The sequence below is a fragment of the Plectropomus leopardus genome, chromosome 12 (genome assembly GCF_008729295.1).
Source record: "Plectropomus leopardus isolate mb chromosome 12, YSFRI_Pleo_2.0, whole genome shotgun sequence".
Taxonomy (NCBI): domain Eukaryota; kingdom Metazoa; phylum Chordata; class Actinopteri; order Perciformes; family Serranidae; genus Plectropomus; species Plectropomus leopardus.
The window spans coordinates 14,611,333-14,627,222 of record NC_056474.1 but is presented as its reverse complement, the minus strand read 5'-3'; the positions used below and the strand labels follow the sequence as shown (position 1 = coordinate 14,627,222).

Below are 15,890 nucleotides of genomic sequence, written 5' to 3'. Positions count from 1 at the left end.
GAAACAATCCCCATTCCCCGGATTTGTGTGGTATGTCACCCTGAAGTCTGCTTTCTCACTGGCTTTACAGCTAATTCCCCAATTCTTCTCTGCTGCGCTTAGTGCAAAAGTACAAACACATACACCACCCCCTGCTTCACACAGACACGCATGCCAGTGCATGTTTTTGCACACACACACACACACACACACACACACACACACACACTTTTCTTTACTAATCAGCCCTATTGAATTCCAGCAACAATGGGCGCTCATCCTCGGGCCACCCAAGCACTGCGCGCACACACACACACACACACACACACACACACACACACACACACACACACACACACACCAGCATCACCAGATCACGAGTTCAGTCTTTTGTTCCTTCATTGTGTTTTCTTTTCCTCCATTGATCTCACCTTCACACTCAGGTCAGCAGTTGGCACTTGGAGATCGTGTTATCTGGACTATCAGCTGCTATCTTGGCCCACACACTGCACTCACACACAGAAAGGACCCAGTGAGCTCCATAAACCCCTGTGAATTGCACTGCTCTTACATTACTGCGTAGACACACGCATGTTGGACTGTGATGTCACAGGGCTGTTGTTATCTCTGAATTCCTTTGCAGAGACACCTTTTATTTGACTTTCTCTCTGTGCTATGTGTCCTATGCTCACTTAAACCCTTTAAAACCTGAGCAGTTACTATTGACTTGAACATGGGTGGAAAGCAATGAGCGATTTAACAAGACATGGCCCAAAAATAAGAGGGAAATTAGGAAGAAAAAAGGAAAATTACCTGAAAATGAGCAAAAAGGGAAAGTAAAAAACATTTAAAAAAACAACAACAAGAAAATGACCCCCCAAAGAGAGACAAAGGTGGAAAAAAAGCTAAAATTTCTTCTTACTTACTTAAATTGTTTTTATCTTTGTCAGTCACAACAAGAGATAGTAATACCATATACTTCACACTCACGGACTGATAAACGTGAAAATGCAGATAGTGTGTTGGACTCACCTGAGCTTTGATGCAAAAACACTTGGATGTATTTGGCGGCTGCATATTTTTTTCCAGGTCTTTCATTTACTACTGTGATGACCCACAGGGAGTCATCTGGATGCTGTTCATTCACCTGTCTGTGTGCTCTCCTGCAGGAAGATGCTCGTTAGGGAAACTGGGAACACCTGAGAGTGCTCAGATTAATTAAGCCCACACTGTAAAAAAGAAACATAACAAACCAAAGAGAGGTTTGGAGATGCAGCAGGTTCAGTCAGACACTTAGCTGCTGGCTGCACATGCACTGTAAAAATAAACAGTTTGCCTAAAAAAACTTAGTTTCGAGGCTGCCTTAAATTTTTAAGTTGACTAAATCGGAGAAGAGAAGTTAATTCAGTCAACAACTAAGTTAAAATAGATTTTTACAGTGCATATGCAGCCAGCAGCTCAGTTTCTGACTAAACCTCCACGATGCTGCTGCATCTCCCAACCCCTTTTTGTTTGGTTATGTTTCTTTAGCTCTTTGTTGCTTTTATGCACCTTTAAAACACCTGCACACATTTAACACTTAGGTACCACACACACTACTGACACCACTGACTTCCACACTCCACGCTGTAAATATTAAGATCATCTTTAATTTGGATTAATTTGGTATTACTAGGTTTAATTTCATTAAGTAAATACCTTTTGGTCAACTTTGCATCCCCATATTTATTGTGAAAAACATGAGAAGAAAGTCTGCACATTGTAGCTACCTTATGTGCAATTTATTGACACATTCACAAGAGATGTTTTCGAGTGCACACTCTTCCTCAGACTTTGTTTGATCTGAAAAGGCATCACATTTAAATACAAAAGCTAATTGTCGGTCACATGGTGTAATAGGTCAAAAAAATATAAATAAAAAAATAAGAATAATCAAGTCTGCTTGTGTGTTTTCCTCTACATGTACATTTTAAAACAGTTAAAACATGCATTTGTGATATTGTGTTTATTTCTATATTGTGTGATGTACCTATTTGATTATTGATATTTATTTTTTCACCTGTAACACCACATGACTGTTACTTGTGGATGTGCCATGTGATCCAGTTTTGGTAACTAAAGATGGTGCCGTTTCCTATCAAACTAAGTCTACAGAAGAGTGTGAGCTTGAAATGTCACTTGCAGATGTGTCAATTGCACATCAGGGAGCTACAGTATGCTGACTTTTTTCATGTTGTTGACTGCTATTCGTCTTGTCCCATTTAGCAAAAAAACTCAGTAGCTGGTAAGGTTGATGTCAAGTCTTTTTGGTCACACAAAGTCTCTGTTCTTATTACATCATCCTGTTGTCTTATAGCTACCAAATCCAGAATATCCTCCTCCTGAACTGAAACATAAAGCAAAGTTCAGGTCAACTCCATAAAACTGTAAAGTAATCTGTCTTTTCTTATCTGATCTACCTCTGTACAATGCCAAAAACCTGCAGGAAACTCAAATACAACAATGTTCTGTATGTGTGTGTCTGTGATGAGTGTGTGTGGTGAGTAAAATCTATTGAAAACAGCCTGTGTCATCACATTTGTTTCTGATTATTTCATTAATTTCCTTCTGGAGCATTTCGAAGAAAATTAATGGCTGCTTTCAAATTTTTATGTCTTACCCTCAGTGTACTCTTAAATTAAAATGTTTTTGTATTACAACCACATAAAAGACAGTAAGGATTTCTAATTATAAAGATGTGGTACTGTGGCTTAGTGATTAGCAGGACACACCGAGGTAAGGTTGCCTTTTCAGGGTTAATGTTCTCCAGAGTTTCCTGTGTGCTCCTCAGCTACTTTCAAACACTGCTTTGTTCATGGCTGTGAATGTTGTTCTGAACACTTGTTTACTGTACCTGATTTCCACCAAATGCATGCTGGGATAGGCTCCAGCCCTGCTGTGACCCATAACCGGACAGCATGTTTTCATTTTCTTGTCACTGAGCTGTGACATTAAATACAGCATGTGCTCCCAGGATGACATCACTTCAGGGGCAAATTTGTTCTCATTAACTTTCAGCTTTAAAACTAAATCAATCTGGCTGGAACTGTTTACAGCTTTGGAGCGTACGTGAGATTAAATACAAAATAAATGGAATTTAAGTTTAGCTTGTGTTGAACATAGCAAGGTATTACCGACACTGTGTTTTACTGTGAGCTTTTATGTGTGTGTGTGTGTGTGTGTGAGTGTGTATGAGGTTTGGTTTAGAGGTGGACGTGCATGACAGTAACTTCAAAAGAGCGAGGTATCAGATTCAGACATGAGCTGCTTTGCTTGGGCTGACAAACGAGGAGCTGTTGTGTGAGAAGCGAAGGAATTTACAGCATCTACCTTTCATCTACACAGGTGGGCCGTGTGTGTGTGTGTGTGTGTGTGCATGCATGCATGCGTGTGTGCGTGTGTGTGTGTGTGTGTGTGTGTGTGTGTGCATGGAGGGAAGGGAGTGTATATGTGTGTGTATATCTGTGAGTATTTAGTTTGTTTTGTGTTCAAGTTTTTAAGAATGTGTAGCACACATAAGTATAGTAGCGATATTTGTGTGAATGTGTGTGTATGCTTTTGTATGCTTGTGTGTGTGTGCGCGTGTGTGTGTGTGTGTGTGTGTGTGTGTGTTTTCACAGTGGCAGAGATTTAGACAGACGAGTCACAACAATGATCCAGGAAGCCAGTGATCCCAGACACTTTCCAGGTGGTTCAGCGCTCCAGTTCAGTGGATCTCAGTGCTCATTTATTGCTCTTGAAATAGAGACGTTTTAAACTCTCCAGTAAGAAAACACATCATGACAATTATTTGCATCTATCAGTTTAATGAGAAATCTTACCAGGCAAACAGGAATATGACTGTTCAGTGTATATGGTAACACATTTTGAGTGATTATTTCCTAACACATGCAGTGTGGGTCTTTCAGTGGGTGTCAGGTGACTGATGGGAAGCAGATTGTTGCACAACACAACTCTCACCTCAGGCATAATGAAATAAAAATGAAACACACAAAAAACGATCTGTCTCCAACAAGTTATCTTTTTAATTTACAGCCTGTTTGCCAAAAAGTTGGCACTGTATGTTTAATTTTAAATGTTTTAAAGATATCATGTCAGTGTTTATAATGTGATGTAATATATGAGCTGACTTTGTCATCTGGAGGTGGAGGGCATGATGGATGGCGTGTCACCTGGGCAAAGTACCTGCACCTGCATGCAGACAACTGCAGATGACTGTTTGAGATCTACAAACAACAAAACAGGTGATGTAGTGACCCACTGCCGTGGTTCCATCAGCTTTTTAAGGCGCCAGACATGGGTGTTCTTTACCAAGACATCAATACTTTTCCTGCAGGGATTGTGTCCCCACAACCAGGTCTTTTAAGTGGAAACACAAATTCTAGTACTTTCTTTAAAAGAAAGCAAGAGTACATTTAATAATAAACAACTCAACCAAAAGTTTAACACGCTGCCTCCAAAAATAGAGTAAAAAACAATGAGTGTGGTCTACTACAGCAAACTGCTTCCATCTTCAGTCCAACACACAGCACCCACACTGCCACACTGACCCACAAGCACCAACATTTGGCTTCTTCAGTCCTTATGTACTGCTGGTGCCTGATGAGCGGATTAAGCACAGGTGTGCTCAATTACTCTCTGCACTGTGAGAAAGAGGGGATGTGGAGAAGCGCACAAAAAACAAGACAGGAGACAGGCACGAAAAAGGGCAGACCCATCTCTCACCTGGAACCATAACAAACTGTTTTTTGTGCCCAAACCTGACCACACATTAAACCCAGTGTTTAGATGTTAAGTTTGTATCCACTAAATAAAACCATGGAAATTATATGTGTGTGTGGTTTGAAATGCATAATGTCTGCAGTTTTCTGGCAATCAGGTCCTTAATTGCAGTTGTTAATTACTATTGCAATTTTAATGAAAGTAATTTTTCATATAACACAAGATAACCAGCAAATGGCTTTATAGGGTACTACAGTAATGCTGACCTTGTGTCATACTATCTACTGACTGCACTCAACATAAAACAGACCCAATTAAAGCTCCACTAGCAATCATTACTGTTCATTACAACCCACAAGCTAGAAAAATATGACAAATCTGGTATTCTTAGAGACATGACAACAGTGGTGGGGCTGGAAATATACATTAGAAATGTATCCTGATGGTAGCGTTAGAGGAAATGCCAGCGTCATAAAATCGTACACAAAAAAGTAAAAAAACTAACTTTTAATAAGCCTCCCCTCTTATGTTAAAACACATCTTTAGATGATTTTTTGTCACTTTTTACTCATTTCTTGCAATTTGTGGGACATGTCTTGCCAAGTTGGACATTGCCTTTTCAAAGGTTTAATAAGAGTCATGAGCATCTAGCTTCACTGAGATTATAGCCTAAAAATAAATTAACTTTTTAAAGATACACAGATGCTTCCAGGTTTAGAAAACCAACATTCATCAATCTTTTGTTTGACTCCTCGACAATGCTCCTTGATAAGAGAGTAGGCCCATTTAACCAGCAAACACTATCAGTTTGCTCATTTGCATTTGTCCTGACCCTTTTGATTTTTGCAGGGTCACAGGTAAACACACACCCACACACACACACACACACACACACACACACTCCAAAAAAGACTGGCAAAGACCTCGGAAACACTTTTTTTTTCATTCAATTTATTTTGTTAGTTAAATTTCTATAGCAGGTGAGGGAACATTACGGTCACACAAGGGTTTTCTTGAGCATAGTTTTCAGAAGTCACAGTGTTTTAGACATGGACGAGCACATTTAAAAAAAACTGACAATGAAGAAGGAAGGGCCAGGAGGAAACTTAAAAACAAGGTGTAACAGTGATACAATCCTACACACCCTCTCCTTCATGGTCTTCCAACTGCCCCCTCTGCTCCACCGAAGATAAAAAAAAGGCCTCTGCTCTAAAATGTTGTCGAACCCTCCCTCCCACGCCACCCCCCCAATCCCAAAATGCAAACAAAACAAAACAAACTCAGCAACAAATAGATATATTTATATATAATATATATTCACTCTTTAAAAATAGAACTTCAGTCTAGATACTAACATCTGTACAAACTACAAAAATAAAATTTTAATATAAATAATTTATATGGCATGACATTAACATTTTTTTTCGAAATAAACTACAAACCAATGCAGGAGCACCCCCCTCAAACCCACCCAACCCCCTCCCTTTTAAACTCCTCGCCACTGTCTGACAACACCTGCTGGCTGTCTACGGTCCGATCAAACTGTAAATGGTGCTTTGCTCATTCCGCTCAATTATTCACAACTGCACAGTAGCTACTTAACTTTTCTTTCATATGTACAAAAGAAACCAAAGCTGCCACTTAAAAAAAAACAAACAAAGAAGTTAAAAAATAGATCCGCTTGTTTTTTTTTCCCTGCAATTTAACCTGGCAGTGATGAGACCAATACTGAACAACAATAACAACGAAATTTTGTAAAGCAAATTACATGAGGATGCTAAGAATGAAAGATAATGTGGCAGATATGAGGTTTGTATTAGCAAGAAGAGTGAGAGATTAGAAGTCAGAGCAGCTCGGAGCATTATAAAGACTGAACCAGTTTACAGCATGAAATATTTGCACAGTCGCAACATGAACAGCCCTAAAGCAGCCAGCGAAGAAAAAAAGTAGCAAATAATAATAATAATAAAATAACTCCCTTTGCATTGGATTTTTCGAATTCCCTTTCAAAATAACACAAGAAGGTGAACAATTGTCAAACACATACTAACAAATGTTAACGTCACCCATTGTAGAGCTTACAAAAACTGCAGAGGAAAATCTTATCACAGCTCCTTCAAGTAGTTTAAAACTGCAGAGGACGTTGGGACACCCGGACAAAGATTTAACATGAATTAGATGTGATTCAACAACATTCAGATAGACGGACAGATGATGGTGATGACTGACAAACATCAGTCTTCTACTGCTTCTTGACAAACATTCTGTGTCTGGACGAGACAAAACATATTTACACCAAAGCGAGAACATAATACTGAGCGCTGATAACAAATAAAGGGGACAAACTGAAGGCACAACGGTTTTCTACTGTTAAGAAAACAGTATCTGCTGTGTAAATCTTTTTTTTTCAGTGCACACTGTGAACATCTATATGAACTACAAGAGAGAGTGTGTCAGATGCAGAATATCTCACAGCATAACACTGTGTGACTTAAACCAGAGGGGGAAGAGGGGGTACTGCATTTTTTTTAAGGCAAATCACTTAAAATTATTTTGAAGTGTAGCAGCAAAAAAAAAGAACAATACAAATAGAAATAAAACACTGACCATGTATGTTCAATAGCCTAATATCTTAATAACATCTCACTTTTTGTGGACACTTTTTACATATAGCACATTTCTTATTCTATACACAGTGAGGGGAGACGAAAATCAACCGCCCCACAAAAAAAATAATCTTTTACATCTGAACTTTTACACAAGAGTATACCCAAGTTATACAGTACTCTTTTAAATAGCTTCCTTCTTTTTTAGTATTAAAATATATACTCATAGATTTATATAATTCTTAAAACGTCATTTCTCTTAATATGTCCTTGAAATAAATCTTCTCCTTTTTGTGTGAAGTCTATATACAGTTGAGAGTTCAAGACATCATGTGACGCCATGTGAGGCGGCAAGGTGCTCCGGAGAAACAGCCAGAGACTCGAAGAAAGAAGGCGGGGCATTAGAGAGAGTCTAGCAATCTTTGGCTGCCTGGATCCTCAACCCACCTACGACAGAAAAACAGAGAGAAAAAGGTTAGATGTTGCAAAAAGGGTATTCAAACAGAAAGAAATGAAGACTAGATAGATTGGAAATCTCACTAAAAATGACATATAAATGTGTATAAACTAAAATCCCTTCCTGACAAGTCTGGATGAAATATTGTATACGTTTATTTCATAGCATTCACAGCCCACAATGAACCTCTTAATCACACTCTCTGAAATCTTATTTAGGATCTAACTTTCTGTCTCTGTTTAACTACTTAGATTTTTTTGTTGTTTAGATTTTTCGCTCTTGTTATTATTGCTAATAATAATGATAATAATAATATTAAAAATATCCTTTTTCCCTGGGGGAATGGGGTGAGAATTGTAACTTTGTTCAATGAAAAATGGGAAAGAAAATGTTGTTTTCTATTTTCTTACTTCTACCTCATTTTCAATAAAAAAGGTTCAGAGGTTCAAAAATGTCATTTTTCTTGACTTGTTCTTAGGTCGAATGTCAGCTCAATATGCATATTTCTAAGATGCTAACTCACCTTGTGTCTTGCTGCGCTGATGCTCTGTCTGGCTCTGCGTTGTTGCTTCCAAGTCCAGGAGCTCTAGAGAGTCTCTCTTACATGAAGAAAAGTTTGTTTTGTCACCACAAGTCCTCGTAGCAGCCTCAAAACAGTCCGACTCGCTGTCCGTGTCAAAACCTTCATGCATGTAGCCTTGGTATGCCGCCCCTGGCAAGGTTGGATGCACAGCCACCGTCACGGAGGCTGTGGCTGTAACCATAGTAACAGGTCCCCCTGCAGAGCCTTGCTGCGTCGGCAGGGCAGAGTTGCTATTGCTATAGCTGGGCCCTTTAGTCCTGTTTGGCTGAGGCCCTCTGCCATTCTGCAGCCTGGGGCCGCTTTGACAAGTCCTCCCAGGGAAGTGAGGTCTGTCGCTGGGTAAGTGTTGTGACTGCAGCCTCGGGAGGCCCGGCTGCTGCTCCCGCTTGTTTCCGTCCCAGCATGTAACCTGGGAGCCCAGAGGTGATTGTGCATTGTGGGACGTTTCATTTAATGGCTCTATCCTTCCACCAGTTGCATTTTCTCTGAATGGCTTCACCACCTGCAACAAAAAAATTTCATCGTTTACTTTCAGAAAAACATGAATCTGAAGAACATACAGGAAGAATGGTTATGCAGGGTTCCTACAGCTTAAGGCAAGTTATATTTAAGACTTTTTAAGACATTTTTCAATGCCACTTCTTTCTTCTCCTTCTGATCTGCGTGATGTTAATGCGAGAGGCATTTGGTAAGTTATTTACAACACATATAACACATATCACCACAATTATTTTGAAATTCTACAATGCAATGTCGGAAAGATGAGATTCATAATAACCTACTTCCTATGACTTAGCATTTTAAGACTTGTTAAAAGATTGAATTGGACATTTTAACACTAATTAAGGCCTTTTTTTGATAAATGACATTAATGCCTTGTTAGACTTTTAAAGGAACAGTGGGAACCCTGCTATCATATCTGTGTGGTCATACCGTGAGTTTGGGGAAGCTGGGGTTCTTGCTGGCTTCCAGCAGTATGTGAGATGTTGTAGGTGGAGCGCTGGTGTGCGATGCGATGTATGCGCTCCGGTCACAGTACTTATAATCCTCCTCCCCGATCCCTGATGTCGTGGTCATCTCTGAGTAATACTCAGAGTCCGACGACTCAGAGAAAGCCTGTTGACGAGACGACCGAGGGTTGTGGTGGCCTGTGTAGTACCCGTGGTGGGTCATCGGTGGGGGAAGCGGGGGTTCAGGGGAAGGTGTCGGCAGGCGGCTGGCGTTGTCAACCGGAGTGACCTCAGCCGGAGGGCCCATCATGGACAGGAGGACTGGCAGGAGAACCAAGCCATTCAGCATCCCCAAAACAGTGAGGATGGCCAGCACAGCAAAGAAATACCTGGAGGATGGAAAGATGAGGTGCGTTAGTTCATGCTGTCCTCGTAAACCGTTGATACGTTTTCCTATGAAAAGTAATGCACTCAAATTCGTACATTCTTACATAATCACGAGCCAGTAATTCATGCAAAAGCCATGTATTTTGAGAGGCTTCTATCATGTGACCAATGCACTGATATGCATTGATTAGTGTGAACATGAACCTAAAGAAGACAGTGATAGAAAGACCCAAATAACACTAGCTGATGGCCTCTTGTAATCTCTCCTCTCCTGTCTGACATAAGAAGAACTTCTTTGTTAGCTGGTAGCAGCTGCTAATGGTTGACTCAGTTTTATTTTAGTCGCGGTTGGGCTATATCAAAGTACCTCTGTATTTACACTGAACAGGTCTGCCTGACCCTTCGCACACACAAACATGCATTGCAAAGTGCAAATGCATGTGCACACACTCACAATCACACAGCCACAATCCTTTTAATCTTATTTTCTTTTGCATCTTAACTTTTTTAGGGGTTTGGCTAAAGTTCAGAGATTTTGAGCGACAGCCAAACTCTTGACACTTTTACCCAAAGTTGACAACTTTCAACATTTGACATGCATCTTAAATTCATGCAATTTTTTTTCTCATGTGACAAACACACATACATGCACACAACTCCAAACACACACATAGTTGGCACTTGAGGAAGGGAAGTAGCTCAGGGGAAGAAGTCAGGGAAAGCCCAGTGTTTGTGTATCAAAGGCAGGGAGGGCAAATCTGATTCCCCCTTCAGTCCAACTAAAACATGCTTTGATGCCTCCACTGCTGCTGCTACAAGACTTTCTCTCTCTCTGTTTTCAACTCACACTGCGTGTGTGTGTGTGCATGTGTGTGTATGTGCGTGCATCTCAGTGGAGCTCTGAGGAGGCCAGGGGTGGAGGCAGGCCACAAGAAAGAGCTCCCCAAGAAAATTAGAGAGGACTCCACTTAAACAGTAACAGAAAGCAGAAAGAGAGAGACAGTGAGATGCTAACCACCAGCCAGACTTAAAGAGGTAAAAGGGAAAAAAATGATTGTTGGAATGAAGTGGGAAAAAAACCCAACAAGGACAGGGATAATAGCTGCGTGGTGTTCTCGAGGCATGCTTTTCCTCTCTGAGTGGACTACAATTATTATTACTACTACTTCACGTGACAAAGGTCACTGTTCAGGAAAAAGTTTGAATGTTGGGTGTTATTCCACAAGCCTTATTTCAGACCCCCCTCCACTCTCTCTGGCGGATTTTCTTCTTCATCCCGTGCCTTGTTTTCTTCCTTTATCAGAAGCATGTCTTCCTAACCACTTTTGACAAAACACTTCAGGGAGATATTTTCAATTTCTTGCTGTCTGCTCAAACCATGACTGCCTTTCAACCACACGCAGATATTTAATCTGCACACTTTATTGAGTTAAAGCACGTTCGCATGCAGGCGCTGCAATCACGAATACAGTGTTTTTTTACGGCGTTGCACTGGCCTCCACTTTTCAACTCCACAAAAACTTTTTTAACAGTGAAAAAAAAACAACAACAAGAGAAGAGTGAGACAGAAAGAAAGAGAGTGAGACGTTGGTGGGACCTCCAACAGTGTCTCGCTGTTAGGAATTCTGTTGTTTATATAAACTGTAATCTTTTCCATTCGTTGTCAGGGCCTGGGGAGCCATGTGTGTATGTGTGTGTGAGAAAGACAGCGTAAGTGTTTACATGTCTGTACATATGTGCATTTTTTCCTTGTGTGTGTCTGTGTGTGCGCTCATATGTGCCCTGCATTTGTGTGCATGAGAGAGAGGACTCTGAGCAGAGCTGAATTAGGCGTGCTGTTTATTCAGTGCATTACAACGCCAGGAGATGTTTACAGCAGTATATTTATGCTACTCCCCAGCTAGCCAGCTCTGGCTTGCCCCATTCACCCGACCACAGCTACAGCTACAGCTAAACAAGACCTCCAACAGAGATACTAGACCTTTCTGTCTCTCTTTCTCGCCCTGTCCTCTGAAAATGATCTCTTGCAGAACCATGGGGGAAAATGAGAAAAAACAAAATACTGAAAATGCTCTTTTCTTCCCAGTCCTCCTTCCTATTTACTCTCAATTTTTCCCCATTTTCACATATTTACACCTCTTTATCTTTCAAATCCAACACTGCGGAGGATTTGTTCACCCACCCGGACCTCATATCCTAGCGAGGAAGCCACCCTCAGAGTACTTCTCCTCCTCTCCTTGCTGCTTCTGTCTCAGTTTCTGCAGAAAAACTGTGCTTTTTATGTCATGGAGGCCTGTTGCAGTCTGTGAGCTCAAGGTTGTGGTTTCGGGTTTGGGCCTAGACCACATTCGGCTGAAAAACATCGAGCTATTCGCCTTTTTTTCCACTCTGACCATGAAACAGTGGTAGAAAACACACACAAATACACACACTTTATACGCGCACACACACACACACATACACAGTGGGGAGTGATGTCTGTTGGTGGGCTTCAGACCATCTGACTGGCTGACCAGTTCAAATTTAGCTTGACTTTTTATTACGGCACCAAACGTTGAGGGGAAGAATGCCAAACGGATGATAGGAATTTTTACAGATTCTCTCTTCTACGTGTGTGTGTGTGTGTGTGTGTGTGTGTGCGTGCGTGCATGTATGCGAGAGAGAGAGCGAGAGAGCAAGAGAGCGAGAGAGAGACATCACCCAGCGGGTAGCAGAACACTTCCATGTTTACGAGCAGCTGCTACACACCCTTGATGTTTTCCCCATTTGTTGTGCACTGAGGTTGGGAGGATGGGTGTGTGTGTGTGCGTGTGTGTGTGTTTGTGCCCGGAGTGACAGAACCAGGTGCATATTTGTTCACCATTCACCGTGTGTGTGTGTGTGTGTGTGTGTGTGCATAAATAGGGGTATAACATTTCCACCTGCATGCACTCCTGACCCCCCACAAAGCTTCCTCCCGTCCCCAAGACAACTGGCTCCACACATACACACCAATGGTGCAAAACCAAAACACTCCTGAAGGGAACAAATGGGCTGTGGAGGGTACAGCACCATCAGTATATGAATGACTACAATCACTCTTTTACATATAAGTACAAAGTCAGCACATACATCTTCAAGCACACATACACACAAACGCAGAAACCCACAGCGTCTCACCTCATGATGAAGTCAAACTCTGACCCTGCCAGCATGAGAACGCCCAGCAGCGTGGAGATCGCGCCGTCCACCACTGGGGCGAACATGTGCTCCAGAGCCACTGCCGAGCGCTTGTTTCTGTTGCCAATCGCTGTCAGGAAGCCCTGTGGCGCAGAGAGGGGGAGAAATGAGTTGGAAATCTTGCCGATCACACAGAACTTGTGTTTGCGGCAAGGCTTGGCATTCCTGCATTTGGTTTTGTTGGGGATCACTACACTACACTACAAGACAGTACACTATGCTAGAGAGCTGCCAGCATGAACCAGGAAGCCAAACATTTCCTTGTAAATCTTTAATCACACTTACTTTACCTTTTTCACTTTCCATTTTAGGCATTAAGCCACAGGAGTCTGAGCTGTGCACAGAATTTAAAACAACTCAAAGGTGTGCAATGAAGCTTCATGTTTTTACAGTATGTCAATTACAAATACTTGTAGTGAGACAAATACTTTTCTGGCGGAGGACCCCCTAAACCCAACAACTGGAACTGGACATCAAAATCATGTCAGAAAGACATTGAATTCTTGCGTCAGACAGATGTTAAATTTTAGTTGGAATTAAAATTGGGGCAACATTTTTTTAAATGTGTAACAACGTCAAATTTCAAATTGTGTGGGTGTTAACATTATATGAAGTCTTTCGGATATTACCACTAAATGTTGATATTCTACATCAAGATTTTGTTGGCATGAGACATTTGAAAGAGGTTGTATTTTGGTTAGGTCACAACTTAAAACTAACACAATATCAACGTCACCTGCCATACCTATTCTATGTTAAGCTGAAACTGGCATTATACGTCCAAACCCAAATTTCAACATTTAACAAAATTGGTGTCATATGCTGAAATGAAATCTACGCCCTCGCTTTTATTCAATAATAAAAAACTGTATTACTGGTTGAATCACATTCTTTCCTGAGGTGGCAAAGCATGTGGTCATATGTCAGTCTGTATTTAACATTTGGACCATGGCATTAGGTTTCCAGTAAAGTAGGTGTTTAACTGTCGGAGCTCTAACAGTTAATCCATGTGTGTGCTCTTGCTTTGTGCTGAGTCTTGACTCACCAGTGCGATGTGAACGGTGAACTCCACTCCGATGCCCACAGAGGCGATCAGAATGACCACAGGGATGGCGCTCAGCTTGATGCCGATCAGACCCATGATGCCAAACAACTCCACGGTCATCATGGCCAAGATAAACACCTGAGAAGCAGACGCGAAAATAAAGTGTTACAGTTTTGTAACACAAGGTGATAAAACAAAAATAAAAGCATGTAAGCGATAAAAGTGAGTATGACTTTTCTTAGTGACTGAGTTGAGCCTTTTCACCCCACACAATCTTTGACCCTGTGCTCAGGGTCTCAACTGCATGGCATCAAATTACCCACCCCAGGCTAATACCTTCCCCTCCTCCCTCCCTCCTTCCTTCTCTTTCTCTTCTTCTGTCTCAGAGGTGGTTGAAATGATTGACAGCACTTGAGACAACAGCATGTTGGCACTCCGTCACCACTATACATCTGTCTGTGTTTGTGGAAAACAAATTGCATTGCTTTTCACTAGATCGCCTGTTTGCTCATTTTATTGTTTCCGATATTTTAATGTGTGATCTTGCAGTGTGACGCAGTGTTTTGTTTTACTCATGACTTTAATAGTAAACGTGTGATGTTACTGTAAACCGCAATGCAAACAACAACAAGAAGTCTTAGAAAAAAAGGAGGAGAAAGCGTTCCCCCGGCCAGCGGCAGCTTTTGATCCCAGCGGGGGCTCTGAGCTGGGGCACGGTTAAATTGGAAATGATAAAAGCTGTTTTACTGCTCGACCACATACAGGCAGGGCAAAACCTTCACAGGCAGGCTGATGCTTGGAAACCGTACATGCATGTAGCTGTAACACTGTCGCTGTCTCAAGGGACCGCTTCTTAAATTAAAACACATTCCAACTGAAACTGGCACTGTTGTTCTGCTACACTTCGCCCCCCCCAACAGTTGGGGATATGTGGATTTGTGTGAATTTGGGGGGCCCTTAAGGTCCACCGGTCCCACCAGCTTGTGTGTGAAATGTTTTCCAACCGCTGAACACTCAGACTGTCTCTTTCTCTCTCGCTCTCTCTCTCTCTCTCTCTCTCTCTCACACACACACACACACACACACATCCCTGATGGATGGGTTGAGCAGGCCAAGGTCGCAACTGGGCAGATCTGTCCTGTCCCCAAGTCTCTCCCTCTCCCTCTGACAAAAGCAGTGAGGGAGTTGGAGGTAGAGGCTTCAGGAGGGCAAAGCCTTTCTTGCTCCTTTGCATTTCCTTTTCTAAGGCCAGCCCAGCCTACATTAGAATGACAAAGGTCCCCGTGTGTGCGTGAGTGTGTGTGTGTGTTTGTGTGTGCGTACTGGCCCTCTGCAGAAAAAGGGGCCCCCTAGACAGCGTTATTGAGCTGTGCTGAGAAGGGTGAGAAGAAAGTGAGAGGAGGAAGGGGCTAATGATGTTGTTGAGGTAGCATGAGGTGGAAAATGCAGGAATGTGGAAGGATGAGGAAGAGATGTGATGAAGGGGTTGCTCGCTTACAATGATGCCGGCAGTCCAGGGGTTGAGCAGGAGAATCGCACAGACCAGGAAGGTGCAGGCCAGCACCACGCTGATCGCCAGTAGGAACCAGTGTCTGAGGCCAATGTACTGCTCCCAGAACAGAAAGGGGTATCCGTTCGGGTAGTTCAACACGCCCTTGCGAATGAACTCATCGCAGATGGCTCGCACACTCTCGATGGCCTCCACAAAATCGCCAGCCTGGCGGAGGCCATTCAGGTAGAAGGGGAACTGGGCAAACTCCAGGGGCTCTGCAGCTGGGACTGTAAGAGAGGAAGAGATTGTGATAAAAGATTATTTCAGGTGTATTCACTCTGGGAAACCTAATGTAAATAAAGCCCGGTGTACACCGTGTGATCTTGGGCTGTCCAAGACAAAAGATGACCA

General features: G+C 42.0%; 1 protein-coding gene across 1 annotated transcript in view; it reads right to left on the bottom strand.

The window, feature by feature from the left end:
* Nucleotides 1–5,671: 5,671 nt before the first annotated feature.
* The window catches only part of ptch2 (patched 2), a 32,987-nt gene continuing 22,768 nt past the window's right edge, over nt 5,672–15,890 (bottom strand). The window contains exons 18-23 of the mRNA XM_042498232.1: nt 15,486–15,766; nt 13,988–14,125; nt 12,883–13,025; nt 9,320–9,725; nt 8,327–8,888; nt 5,672–7,793 (exon numbers count right to left, since the gene is read on the bottom strand). Of these exons, the coding sequence (XP_042354166.1) occupies nt 7,759–7,793; nt 8,327–8,888; nt 9,320–9,725; nt 12,883–13,025; nt 13,988–14,125; nt 15,486–15,766 (1,565 nt within the window). The 3' untranslated portion in view covers nt 5,672–7,758. The remainder of the gene's footprint in view (nt 7,794–8,326; nt 8,889–9,319; nt 9,726–12,882; nt 13,026–13,987; nt 14,126–15,485; nt 15,767–15,890) is intronic.